A 13,825-nucleotide genomic window follows, 5' to 3' on the forward strand; every position below is an offset into this window, starting at 1 on the left:
TAAACTGTCGAAGCATAGGGAACACTAATCAGACCAAATCACACAAGAGAGGTCCAAGAAGAAAACTTTGTCTAGAGCGCCCCTGTGTGAAAACATCGCAGTTCGCAGTTCAGCCTCCAGTCTGAGAGCTAGAGAAGGACTGCAAGGAGAACAAACTGCTTAAATCCAGATGTGCAATGCTGTAGAGGCGCAAAAAGCTATTGAAACAAGAAGGCTAACTGTAACGTCACTAAATAAAGGGCCTGATGCTTCAGTAAATTACATGTTTTAGGGTATCTTTTTAAACTGTTATTGTTTAATCTATTCAATATATTGTTTAATTCCAGCAGGAAACAAACTTTTGAATGTATAGTTCTGCTGCCATCAGTAAGATTTAGATCGGGAAAATTTAAATGTATTTATCTGGTCTGTGTGACAAAACAGGCAGTGTCAAACTGTATGAATAATAAATTAAAGCTAACTTTATATTTGCATATCATCACCAACACTGACATTACTTTAAATTTTTTTAAACCTCTAGATCTCTTTTATCTCTGGGTGTTGAGCAGTGTTGAGCAGTGTTGAGCAGTTCTTCCTACCGATTGAGTGATGCCTCGTTCTTTCTTGGTGAAGCGAGGGGGGCTGCACCACCTTGGGAAAAAGACAGGGCCCCGGTATACTTCCCTGGAGTACTCCACAGAAAGACCAGATAATAACGCAGTGCCCATCACATTACTGGAGCAGGATCCTCCTGCTGCCAGCCAGTCTGATGGAAGGGAGCACATTCAGCCATTCAGCCTCAAATATTATGGTGGGTGACGAGCTATTTCTTGTTTTATTTTTTTATCACAAGCATGACTTCACAGAAACAGAAAATTCACAAAACACTTTCTAGATAACTTCAAAAAAGCTAACGTATTTATAGTAAGCACAGAATTTTATTTATATATATTCAATTATTCAAAAGTGTATCAATCCAAAGTTTCAGAGTGTTGCATAAATAGCAGCCATTCAACCTGTTTGTCTTTGTACTCAGACTGTAGATCTGCTGAGCCTTGCAGTCCTGTCATCACAAATACTTTTAGCCATGTGGAGAAAGTCGAGTCTCGCCCTCGCACACCAGCGTCATGGTCCAGACCTCATGTGATCTCAGGATATCCAGACAAACTGTCTGTGGGACTGGAAGACTTGACACAGCACCCTTACATCCTGAGGAAGACCAGGAGCAGCGGCTGCTCGAAGATCGGTGCTCCGAGGCAGGAGTGTCCACTCTGTAGCAAAGTACGGCACTCCTCCATTACAGATTACTTCATAGACCAACAATAACTCTGAAGGATTAAGACACAGATCTACTTTAAACTAAACTTGAAGCTGAACAAACAGGGGGAAATGGGCAGTATAAAGTCAAAAGTGCCATGAAATGTCAACTTTTAAACACATTTAACTAGTTTCCCACATGAATTTATTTATTTCAATTTAGTTTTATAACACGTCTTGTCTTTGCAGATATTTTCATGCCTGTCGAGTTTGAAGACTCACATATGCAAGAACCATGGGGGCAGAGCACCGGCACACATCAAGTCCAGCAGGACAGATACTGAGCGGTCACCATGCAGGGGCAAGGTTCGGCAACACGTTTCTGTTCCCGTATCTTATTGCCTCACTCTGAAATAATCACTTTTATGCACACATGAGGCTAAACACTTCTGAATCCATAACCACAGCGCCTGTTGTTCTAGGAGAGGACGTTTGGCTGTACCGTGTGTGGGAAAGTGTTCAAGCGCTCCTCCACCCTCTCCACTCATCTGCTCATACACTCGGACACGCGGCCCTACCCCTGCCAGTACTGTGGCAAAAGGTTCCACCAGAAGTCTGACATGAAGAAACACACTTTCATACACACCGGTGGGTTCATTGGCTGTTTTCAATATGCTGACATCATGTGACATTATCAAACTAAACCGCAGTTGCCCTTTCCCATACATCCCTTATGTTTATTATCGCTAATGCTTCCAGCACCTACACATATCCCTTCCTTGCATGCAAACTCAAAGTCACAGTAGTATCTGCGGCCCAAACATGTTTATAGTGTTTATAATGTATTCAGTCACCATAAGAGTCCCTTTGTAGTACTCTTACCTGTGCAAAACATATTTATGACAACACTGTTCATGTGCACAGACAGTACTTGCTGCCTAAATGAGCATAGGAACACTACAGCCATGATCTGTGTACTGTTTAATTCCGGTTGAATCTGCACGACAAACCAAAGTGTAGAGGCGTTATGTTCTGGACTCTTTGTTGTCTTGTCACTTCACCCGGCCAAGAAGTAGTCCAGTACATAACTTGCCGTTAAGTCTTTTTTTTATTGAACTATTGAGATGTAACATATTGTGCCGGTAGAGCAGGTCGGATTTGGCTGCCTTTGTACAGAGCCAGGCTAGCTGTTCCCCCTGTTTCTAGTCTTTATGCTATGCTAAGCTAAGTTGGACCAAACAAGCGATGGAATGAAATAAGGTAATGTATGCAATGATTAAAGTGCTACGTGCCGCTGTCAGAAATTGTGCAAGGTGACCAACTGGAAAAACTTTCACCACGTCAGAGCAGTGTTTAATCTACACGGTTTGAGCGTCCTGTGCCTCCGAATGACTTGTGCTGTGTTTGTGTGCCAGGCGAGAAGCCCCATGTGTGTCAGATATGTGGGAAGGCATTCAGCCAGAGCTCCAACCTCATCACCCACAGCCGCAAACACAGAGACGACCGGCCCTACCGCTGTCCTCGCTGCCCCTACGGCTTCCAGCAAAAAGTGGACCTCCGGCAGCACCAGGAGCAGCACTGCACATACCGCTGACTCGGACACACGCAGCCGAGGCAACATCTGCAGCCTTTTTTGAATAACCGGCAGGAAAAACACATTAACATCGTGTCATGAGCAAAAATGGACAAATGTCATCATGTGATTCCTAACAAAAGAATGAATGTCACTACTGAAGATGATTGAGTTTATGCCCACATGATTTGTCCATGTTCTCTGCCGATCTGTGACCTACAGAGCTTTTCTGCAAAGTTCACACTGAGTGCAATAAATGGAGATATCGTTGGTGGTTTGGTTTCAAATAATGTTTATTTAGTGTTTCCTCATGATTTGCAGGAGATTTCTTTTGGAGATTTCTGTTGTGGACAGCTTCAGTAATAGTTTTTAATTTTAATGTACCACTGCGCTCTGGCAACCATCATTGGAGTAGTCTCTTCCTGTTGTGTTTTCATCCACTTCACCATAGGAATGGACGTTTCCGTCCCCCATATTGTAGGCCACTATCCCTCCTGCGGAGACAAACACAAAGGTGAAGGTGTGACGAGAGCTGATGCGTGTTTGAATCTACTAATTCAGTAAAACAAACCTTTCAGCCGCCACTCCGCGCTCCAGCTGGGAAATTTGTCGCGGATGCGTTTGATAAAACCAACCAAGATCTTGGTGCCTTGGCAGAGGTCTTCCTCACTGTCCCACTCACCACGTGCTGTGTGTCCGCCTCCTTTTGGATTGACATCAACCTAGGGAAATGGTAATTAAATGAACACTGTTGTAATGGGGGACTCTATTAAGAGTTTGTGAGGAAAGCAGAAGAATTTTTTACAACCTGCATCAGTCCCCAGGCATTATACGCTCCTCTGCCTGTGTTGTAGTCTCCCCAGCCTCCTTTTAATGCATTTCCAGCCCTGGACTCTCTGGAGATGATGGCAGCAATGAGACCTGGACCGATTCCATACTTTTTTCCCACTGTGGAGATCATAGACCTGTACTTTTTCATTCTGCCCGCATCCATGCGTGCCATGGTGCATGATGCCCTCTCACCTTTAGAGAGAAATCAAACAGAGAATAGGATGATAACCTCAGTGCAACAAACGGTATCTTCCTGTCAATATATTGATGTATAGTTATACTGTAGATATGGATGTATGTTTACTGTAGATGGAAGTTTCATGATTATTTCTAACACCGTCACATCAGTTCACCTCCTGTGTTTCTCTACTGCAGCGTTTACCCGAGTAGGTCAGGTTGTCCTGCTTAGCTGTTTCCTTTGAGGCACCACCAGCCACCCTCCTGATGTCACCATGAGAAATGTTTGTTCAGTTTATTAGATTACTTTGCATCAACACACCTATAAGGGACTTTGCTGTTATGTCAAAGTGGAAGTGTTTCTAACAAGCTCTTTAGTCGTTGTATGTCATGAATCAGATGGTTAGTATACAAATAGCACTGCAACATATACAATTATATATATTTAAAAAAAACTCATCTAACTACAAAAGCACCATGCATGTACAAAAATAAACAAACATGTTCATTATGTTTGACTATTACACAAATATAATGATAGAGAGCAGAGTTTGAAAATATGGCAAGAATTCACAATAAAGTGATAAGAAACATAAACATTTCCTTGTTTCCTGCTGTTTCTTCTTAAGGGAAGGCCGGGTTAGTCACAGTTGAAAATCAAGTTTTCTTCAGCAGAAGAGTAAAACAACACAAGCTCTTACGAGTTTCCATTTTCTCCTCGGATAGTCCACTTGAACCTCAATCTGAGAGTCTATTCTTGACTGGTGAGCCCTCCTTCTTCAGCCCTTGTGTACTTGAGAAAGAAAAGAAAGGAAGGAATTAATGTAGTGCAGCATCTTCATTGAGTAAATGTTCTAAATACAGAAGCATGCTTCAACAGCACCGCAGTTAAGTACACAGGACTACAGTGAATATAAATGTTCTCTTTTCAGCCATTTATCACACAGGTTATCTACAGGCGGCTGTTCTCACACAGCCGCTCACAGGATTAATCACACAGGGCAATTTGGCCCCATCAGTTCAAGTCTTTCGCCCTCTAGTGGCCATTTTTCGGTGAAACAACTTTTCTGGAAATGTATTTCTGTGCAAAATATTCTAAAAATTTTACCATATTTGAAATGCTTGAAAAATGGTAATTTTCACATCCATTCGGGTCACATTAGAAAAATGATCTTGAAATATTGGTGACTTTCTAATAATCAAATACCATTCATTATTACAACGCTATTGAAAGACAAATACAATTGAGTAAGAACCGGAAGTGGCATCATAAGATGAATAACTTCACTGCAATAAAGTTTAAATACCAGAAACACTTCGCTAATCCAGTTAACCATGATGCTTGTACTCCAACACTTATTTAGGAAGAACGTGCTTTTGCATAACTTTGGGGAATTGTTATTGTGAAATATATTCAGCACTGTTATCACCTCATACATCGGGGGCTGATGCATCAACAGATTAATCTATTTGAGACAAGAATATGAACAAACCTTTCTTCCAAACTTAGTGTGGGGAGACCATTGAAGAGTGAAGTGATTTTGGTGACACAACAGTTAAGTTATTAAATATATATCCTCATAAACATCCGCCAAAATTATTCAAAAGCACGTTTTTCCAAGTAAGTGTTGCAACCAACAGCAGACTATTATTTTGGAGGCACCTCACTTCATAACAGTGGAGCTTTTAAATATTTTAGTAGCGTCTCTTTCCCGGGTTGCACTTTGTAGACGGCCCGTGCGCACTCATCTCACAGCCGTAGAGACCAATGTTACTTTACTTTATGGAGCTAACTCAATACTGGACCATTTCAAACAATGTTGTCCCAAAGAAACAAAAACATGGGAAAATAAGAGTAAAAGAAAAACAACAAAAAAATGAGCTACAACAATTAATTAAATTAAATGAAATTTGAAAAAGAATAAAAGACAAATGCAGTCTAGACTTGTGTTAAAAATATGAATACGTGAAGTGATCTAAGCAATTGAAAGCTGAAAGTTAACAGTAAAATAACACAAACACCGACCAGTTAACTCTTATTGTCTCCTTGAGAGAGATGCGACCCGGTGTCCTTCTGTTCACTCCTTTGTGCAGGATTTATGGCCGTATTTATGCCCGTGTAACAGAGTTAAAAATGTACTTTATTATTCTGTTGAGTATGTGTGAATTCTATCTTTATGAGCTATTTTTATTTAGCATTTTATTTTGTTAATGCTTCCTGCGGAAGCGGCGTCTCGCCTCTTTTGTACCTCCAAAGCCCCCGTAGTCCCGACTTGCCCTCACAGTGGCGTTTCGTAATGTTGAGGGAGCGGATGTATAAAGAGAGTGAGACCAGGAAGAAACTAATGTGGTTTATGTTGTCTTCTGCAGCGAATAAATGCTGGAAAACTACCCTCTGAGTTGTCTCCTTTAATGCCATTCCAAGTATGTTACACCCGCTCTGTCTACTTTCAGTTTCGTTATGACTTCCTCACCTTCTCTGTTATTATATTTGTCCGTTGCAGAGGACTTGATTAAATAGGGTTGTGTGATTTGAAAAGCGGGTGAAATCAGCTGGTTTATAAGAAACGGGCCTCTCTGACTGTAACAGACTCGTTGTTTGTTCTGCTCAGTCAGCAGCTCACTGTGTCAGGCTGCAAACCAGGCAAAGTAGCAGCCTTCAGAGAGCATGTTGGATGATTTTGTGCACATTTCACCAGGAAACTCCCGTTCATTTGAGGAATGTTGAGATTTGCACACAAGTCTTCTTCAGTTTCATTTTTATTCCTTTCTAGAATTTAATAGATTCATATTTTGCAGGTTTGGTACTTAAATCTGCTGAGGCAACATTCAGTCTTTTACCCTGAACATTAGTCAGATTAATTGTGTTGTTATTCCCTTTCAGAATGATATGTCACTAGTTTTGAACTTGTTTTGTCCTTACTCTTTCATTTTCATGTCCTTAGGATGCGCAGTCAAGCTCACTGAACGGGTGTTTCCTTCCTGTGCAGGACTCAATTAAACTGTAACGCCCCCCAGACTTTAGACGGCGCCTCTGTAAATGTCTTCTGATCAGATCAGTTATGTGCATCAAAAAGGTTGAAACAGATATCCTCCATTAATTCCAGGTTTCTCAAGTCTATCTTTAATTCTTGCCAAAGCAAAGTTTCCAACAAGCAGTTAACAGGAAGATTATTTCCTGTAGTTGTATACGGAATTAAACAATAAAACCAGAGGGGAGACATGACAATACAGGGTGTGACTCATTACAAAGCTTCAAAATGACACACATAGAGTGATTATTTGCAGGAGACACAGCTCCAGGTTTCAAAAACGTCCATTGTTTTTGTACCACTGCGCTCTGGCAACCACATCATTGGAGTAGTCTCTTCCTGTTGTGTTTTCATCCACGCGACCATAGGAATGGACGTTTCCATCCCCCATATTGTAGGCCGCTATCCCTCCTGCGGACACAAACACAAATGAGAAGGTGTGACGAGAGCTTTGTGCGTGTTTGAATCTACTAATTCAGTAAAACAAACCTTTCAGCTGCTCCTCCGCGCTCCAGCTTGGAAATTTGTCACGGATGCGTTCGATAAAATAAACCAAGATCTCAGTGCCTTGGCAGAGATGTTCCTCACTGTCCCAACCACCACGTCGAGCGTGATTGCCTCCATTTGGAGTGACATCAACCTAGGGAAATAGTAATTAAATGAACACTGTTGTAATGAGGGACTCTATTAAGAGTGAGTAAATGTGAGTAAAACAGTAGCATTTTTTCCACCTGCATCAGTCCCCAGGCTTTGCCGTGGTCTCCCCAGCCTCCGTCTAATGCCTTTCCAGCCCTGGACTCTCTGGAGATGATGGCAGCAATGAGAGCTGGATCGATTTTGCCTCCCACTCTGTTGATCATGGACCTGTACTTTTCCATTCTGCCTAAATCCGTCTGTGCCATGGCGTGTGATGCATTCACACCTTAAGAGAGAAACCAAACAGAACAGAGATAAACGCTCTCTTAACAGGCTTAACAATCTGCTCCCGGACAAACTAACTCCCCAAAAGGCTAGCAGGACAACAACAAAAACATCCCATCTCACTCTCTCTGCCAATCCCAGGTACGTTCTCTTGTGCCACCCACCCCCATAGCTAGCTGGAATGATTGACAGGTTTAACAGCTTCACAGGTCATGAGACCTTCACTGACCTCCTGAACTCAGTAAATGCAATAACCATTACTCTTATCTTGAACAACTTCTTCCTGTACACAATAACACTAATAATATAACAAGTTTACATGTCACATCTCACTCAGTGCGTTACAATATGTGAATTTTATATATATATACACTACGTTACTTTTTCGACAATTTCCGCGTCTGTGTTTCTTAGTGTTTACCTGTGGACCCCGGGTTGTCGTGCCGAGCTGTTTGCGACGAGGCACCAGTAGTTTGAACCCTCATGATGTTTCCGTAACCTGTTGATGATCAGTTCATCACATTAGTTTTCATCACCACACCTGCACGTCAACATTAGCATAAGGTATGACGACTCAAAGGGACTTTCTAGTTACATAACACATCTTGACAAAAAGAGAGCCACAGTAACGAGCCCGTGTATGGATATAAATAGCATGTATCGTAAGCCTACAAAAGTACCACAAAAAAAGGGAATAAAAAACATATGCAGTCCAGGCTTGTGTTCAAATATGACACGTTAGGTGATCTAAACAACAGAAAGCTGAAAGTTAACAACAGTAGAATAACACAAGCACTCACTCATGTTTCCTCTTCTATGGTCTCCTTGAAAAGTGAGAGCTGTGACAGGTGTCCTTCTGTTCACTCCTTTGTACAAACGTGCAGTCCATGGCCGTATTTATGCCCGGTCAGTCTACTTTCAGTTACGTTATGACTTCCTTATCTTCTCTGTTATTCTATTTGTCAGCTGCAGAGGGAGGTTTGCCGGTGACTAAAGTGAAGAAAAGCAGGTGAAGTCAGCTGGTTTATAAGAAACGGGCCTCTCTGACTGTAACGGGTTCGTTGTTTGTTCTGCTCAGCAACGAGAGACGTTTGACCTCACAAACCGATAAGCTTAGCTGATAATATCAGCGGTATTTCTGATAAAATAGCTAACACATTCATCACTTCTAGATAATATTTGATTTATTACTGTCATAAAGGCTAATGCAAATTTATCACATTAACTAATTATATCTATATTTCTGTAGGAAAAGTTCATGCATTTATCAGTTAACGTTAGCTAATAGGGTATTTCTGTCAGAACAGCTAACACATTCATCACAGTTTACATACATTCTATGCATTCTGTTATCATTCATGTTTAAGAACATTTAATGTGTGTATACTGTACTGAAAATGTTTATTTTCGGTTATGTAGTGCTGTATGGGAGTGGTGTGCGTGGCCGCCAAATGTGCATTTGAGCTAGCACAAAGATAAGACGTTGTGAGTATATTGAGATATATATATATAGAGAGAGAGAGAGTGAACTGTGTGGTATTGTATGTTTTCTTCTTTTATTTTTGTACGAACAGAAGAGTTACCACTACAGTTATTTATGCATTGACAGCATGCACTAGATTGATGCACTGAGCTATAGTCTCAAGGCACCTTAAATTAGTTTAGGATTTAATCAGATTGGTTAATGCACTGTACAGGTTACTGACCAGGGTTTTGAGGGGAGAATTTGTGTCTACAGTGTAATTTTAAATATACAGGGAAATCTTTGTTAAATCTATCACCAGTTTAACATCCCCAATTTCTTTAATACTACTCTCTCTTTTCAGAGTAGTCGAGAGATAAAGATCCCTAAAAATAGTTTTGTGTCCGGTGTCATATCAAATTTCACCTGCCTACATTTATGAGGCCATGAAATGCTTGTGAGATTTATATTCTAGCATTGTTAGAAGGCCTGAACCGGAATTAAAACCAAATTTATCTGTAACTGCAATACAAACATTTCATTAATCATTTATGGAGCAGCCCCAGATTTTACATCCCCGTAACATGACTGATTGGAGGGTTATCTCTCTGTATTTTAGCTTTAAGAGAGGGTGGTGCATGTTTTCAAATACTTAATATACTCTCCTGGGGCATGGGATCACATGTGAATTAATTAAGAAGTTGTATTTCTTCTATTTTGATGGAGCATTCCTAGGCTATCCTTAATGCTCAGTCCTTGTGCTAAGGCCGGCTAGAATTCACCCGGACCTCTCTCTGGGGCGATTGGACACACAAAGATGAACACAAAGATGATTGATGAAGATCAATCTCTGCATCTGACTGTGGGGGAGGTGGCCAGTTAGTGTATTTTCCAAAATGATGATGTGTTCCTTTTGGTATTACATGATTCAGCCATACGAACTTGTGACTGGTCAATGAGTTTTCATTGAAGAATTTTTATATACACAGCATCTAACTTATACAAACATTACAAAAATGACACTGACATTCTGCCTTATCTTTTTACAGCACAGGTGTAATCTCATCCTGACCAACCCACCCATACATTTCAAGTGTATGTGAAAGTACAGATAGGTGCCTTTTCAGTGACCTCCTTTAAGTATCAAAAGTAATTTTCTGACATTAAATGTACTTAAGTATTGAAAGTAAAAGTAAATGCTGTTAATAAAAAAGCAAAGGGTCAGAATTTTGAGAACTATGAAGTTTATTCTTTTAAGTGCTGTGGCCACCATGACCAAGGACAACTTTTGGGTTTGTACAGACTGAAGTGTGGCCCCATTTACTTTACATTAGTTTTGTGGCTCACTAGCCAGATCTGCAAGTATCCAGTATGAATGACAGCATGGATTTTGAAGAGAAAGGACTCCACTGATTGACAATATCATTTGGAAATAGGGCTAAAGTTTTGACGGTGGAGGGGTTAATAGGTATAAGAGTGTGTTGGTTGGAGGAAGAGGACTGCTGTGTGTGAGGAATTGAGGCGATGAGGTTAATTGTAATAAAAAAGGCCACGGGTGAATTTTGGTAAAAGTGTTGCATGTTTGAAGTGGAGGGAAATACTTTTTCATGTCCAGTTTTACAATGGAAGTTAAGTACAATAAATATCAGATACTTTAAGACTTGTACTCAAGTAGTATTCTAATAGGTGACTTTTACTTTTACTGGAGTCATTTTCCAGTAAGGTATCTTTACTTTTACTCAAGTATGGCTTTTGGGTACTTTATACACCACTGCCTGCACGTCAACATTATCATACGGTATGAGGACTTGAGGGGACTTTCTAGTTACATAACACATCTTTACAAATAGAGAGCCACAGTAACGAGCCTGTGTGTGGATATAAATAGCATGGATAGTAAGCAAGCTACAAAAGTACCACAAAAAAGGGGAATAAAAAACAGATGCAGTCCAGGCTTGTGTTCAAATATGACACGTTAGGTGATCTAAACAATAAGCTGAAAGTTAACAACAGTAGAATAACACAAGCACCCACCCATGTTTCCTCTTCTATGGTCTCCTGGAAAAGTGAGAGCTGTGACAAGGTGTCCTTGGTCCAATCCCAATGTCCTCCCTTACAGACTCACGGACTTTGAGGCGCGCTCCCGCGAAGTCCGTGAGGCTTTAGTTCTGCCCCACTGTCAAATGGTCAAGTGTTTGAGGGCTCTCTTGCAGACATTTTGAGCCCTTTATGAACCCTTTCCGTAAGTCAGCAGTAGATGCTGACTTAGCCTAAGGGAATTACCCACAAATCATTGCAATGTGACGTTAAACACGGGGTAACCAGTGGACGCATGGAGACGTAAACAAAAAGGTAAACAAAGAGGACGGATCACGTGTGTTCAGCCTGTCTTATTAAATTTACTCAGAAACATTAAGGGTTAAAAATTGAACAAAAATGAACATGAAATCAGAAGATATTTATTTATTTATTCATCAAATATTTGATTTTGTCATTGAAGCTGTTTTGACAAAACGAGTAAATAGATTATATGAAGTTAACCTGAAGGTAACCTGAGCTGCCTGAGCAAGACCGCTACGCGACACCAAAGTACGGCGGGACACGTACAAACTACGGTGCTCTTGAAAACGTTTGGAGGGACCCGAGTGGATCTCCAGATCAACGAACAAGTTCGCAGGGAAACGGAGCTCCACATTGAAAAAGTTAAGAAGAATAGGGAAATACTGAAAAGGACCTCTTGCTGGAACTGAAACGCACGGATGTACTGCACAGCCGAGTTATTGAACTCTTTGTAAACAAAGAGGAGGATGGACTTTGTATTTAAATAGAACAGCTTTTGTTAAGTGAAACTGCTTTTGTTTTCTTTATATCTGCAGTGTGTTAATTTTGCCTATCGTGTCGTTTATGGATATCAGAATCAGAATCAGCTTTATTGGCCATGTATGCGTACGCATACATGGAATTTGTCTCCGGTTTCCACTCCGCTCTCAATGTACATACAATACACTATTTTACAATAAACAAGGAAAAATATATAAGAATAAAAAAGGGCAGCAAAAAAGTAGAACAGATGTAGGTATAAACATTTAACAGCTATATAAACATTTAACAGCTATTTTGTTCCCTGATGTAAATAATATTTGAATGGCCCTTGCTCTTTAGTGTGAGCGTTGCTGGATTGTTTTGTCATGCTTTGTTGTGAATATATGTGACGGTTCTTGTGAGTTAGCTCTTGTCATTGTGTTAATTACATCGATTTTGACCATATGCATTGTCCGTTAATTACGAAGCATACCGTCCTGCGTGGGTTTAGGGTCCGGATAATTGAATCAGTTTGGGCTGTTTTCTTTTACAAACAAGAATTATGGTCTGGAGAAATGGGAATTGTGTGGCGATTGCTTTAGCCCTGTTTGAATCAGTAGGGAACAGCTAAACGCTGCGGGGAGAATGTAGCGCGAGTTTGTGCGTGTTGTTTTGCTTCCGGGGTCAGACGCTGACCCGGAAACTAAACAGACAGACAGACCGGTGTCCACCGAAAACGTTATATTTACCACAATTTAAGCTTCTGCATTTTCCAAATGCACCAGTATTATTGTTCGGTTTGTAAGCCTTGTACCGAACGGTTTAAAACGAATACGTGATGTTACACCCCTAGAAACAAATAACCGTAGCTGTGGCGCCATCATGAGGTTATTAGGTGGTAAGACAGCAGTGAAGGCCCAGGTATAAAATGCACGGCCCGCCACTGGTTTTTACTAGTAACGTATACATATAGCTAACACATAGCCCACTGAATCTGTCTCGACTGTGACCACCGTCGTCTAAAGGCAACGTAGCTAGTTGGCTAACATAAAAGTAGCTTAATTATACATTTAAAACTGCCCGAAGTTCGCAGCACTGCTTACACATCATGAAATGGATGCTCCTCCCCGAATTCCTTCAAGTGTTTCTTCTGTTTTTTGGTTAAATTAGTGAGAAGCTGCTTAGTCTGCCTCCTTTTCCCCATGTTGACAGTGGGTTGCACGTGCGATTCTTGAGCTTCTTCGGTGGTGGTGAGTCAGTAGCTGCATTACTGCCACCTATAGGTCCGGAGTGAATTTACATGTGTGCAGTTCGGTCCTGGTCGGTGACAAGGATTGATGCTCTGTTGCTTCGTAGTCTTCTTAGATATACTGTATAAAATGCTCATCTGTGATTTGAAGTCCTCCTCACGTGAGCTTGGCTTCACACAAGACAGGCACACGCTAGAGCTTTCAACAAAGTCTGGCCTTTGTCTTTAGTGTCCAGAGGGCTGGGTAGTGTAGCTGTCAAAGAAATGCCTCACACGTGTTAAAGCCACATGCGAGCCAAGCTGTCAAAGGACCATAACCTCATACTAGTGTGTTAGCTCTGGAAAATCCTACCCCTGCAAATGGCAACCAAAAGGACGTCATTTGTTTGCCACAAAGCTATATCACAAAGGTGCCATTTTAATGGATAAGGGTCAAAGTCATTAAGGAAGTGCAAATGTGCATTTCAGATACAAAGTTACCTACATTTCAATTGTGTTCCTTGTTATAAACTGAATTTGTTTTAATATGACTTATTTATGAC

The 13,825-nt window shown here is 40.9% G+C and overlaps 3 protein-coding genes across 3 annotated transcripts; 1 reads left to right on the plus strand and 2 right to left on the minus strand.

The window, feature by feature from the left end:
* Nucleotides 1-526: 526 nt before the first annotated feature.
* LOC142948317 (uncharacterized) lies at nt 527-3,079 on the plus strand. The gene is made up of 5 exons (XM_076090276.1): nt 527-790; nt 1,016-1,260; nt 1,486-1,602; nt 1,719-1,884; nt 2,652-3,079. The coding sequence occupies exons 1-5, from the start codon at nt 589-591 to the stop codon at nt 2,828-2,830; spliced, it is 909 nt and encodes a 302-aa protein (XP_075946391.1). The 5' UTR covers nt 527-588; the 3' UTR covers nt 2,831-3,079.
* Nucleotides 3,080-3,123: 44 nt separating this feature from the next.
* LOC142948318 (lysozyme g-like) lies at nt 3,124-3,826 on the minus strand. The gene is made up of 3 exons (XM_076090277.1): nt 3,618-3,826; nt 3,381-3,531; nt 3,124-3,303 (listed from the first exon to the last, which is right to left on the minus strand). The coding sequence occupies exons 1-3, from the start codon at nt 3,810-3,812 to the stop codon at nt 3,185-3,187; spliced, it is 465 nt and encodes a 154-aa protein (XP_075946392.1). The 5' UTR covers nt 3,813-3,826; the 3' UTR covers nt 3,124-3,184.
* Nucleotides 3,827-6,896: 3,070 nt separating this feature from the next.
* LOC142948321 (lysozyme g-like) lies at nt 6,897-13,190 on the minus strand. Its single transcript, XM_076090279.1, has 6 exons — nt 11,267-13,190; nt 8,571-8,760; nt 8,192-8,269; nt 7,581-7,771; nt 7,339-7,489; nt 6,897-7,260 (listed from the first exon to the last, which is right to left on the minus strand). The coding sequence occupies exons 2-6, from the start codon at nt 8,572-8,574 to the stop codon at nt 7,124-7,126; spliced, it is 561 nt and encodes a 186-aa protein (XP_075946394.1). The 5' UTR covers nt 8,575-8,760; nt 11,267-13,190; the 3' UTR covers nt 6,897-7,123.
* Nucleotides 13,191-13,825: the final 635 nt, after the last annotated feature.

This window comes from Anarhichas minor, unplaced genomic scaffold, assembly GCF_050575085.1.
Source record: "Anarhichas minor isolate MPS153535 unplaced genomic scaffold, ASM5057508v1 ptg000012l, whole genome shotgun sequence".
Lineage (NCBI taxonomy): Eukaryota > Metazoa > Chordata > Actinopteri > Perciformes > Anarhichadidae > Anarhichas > Anarhichas minor.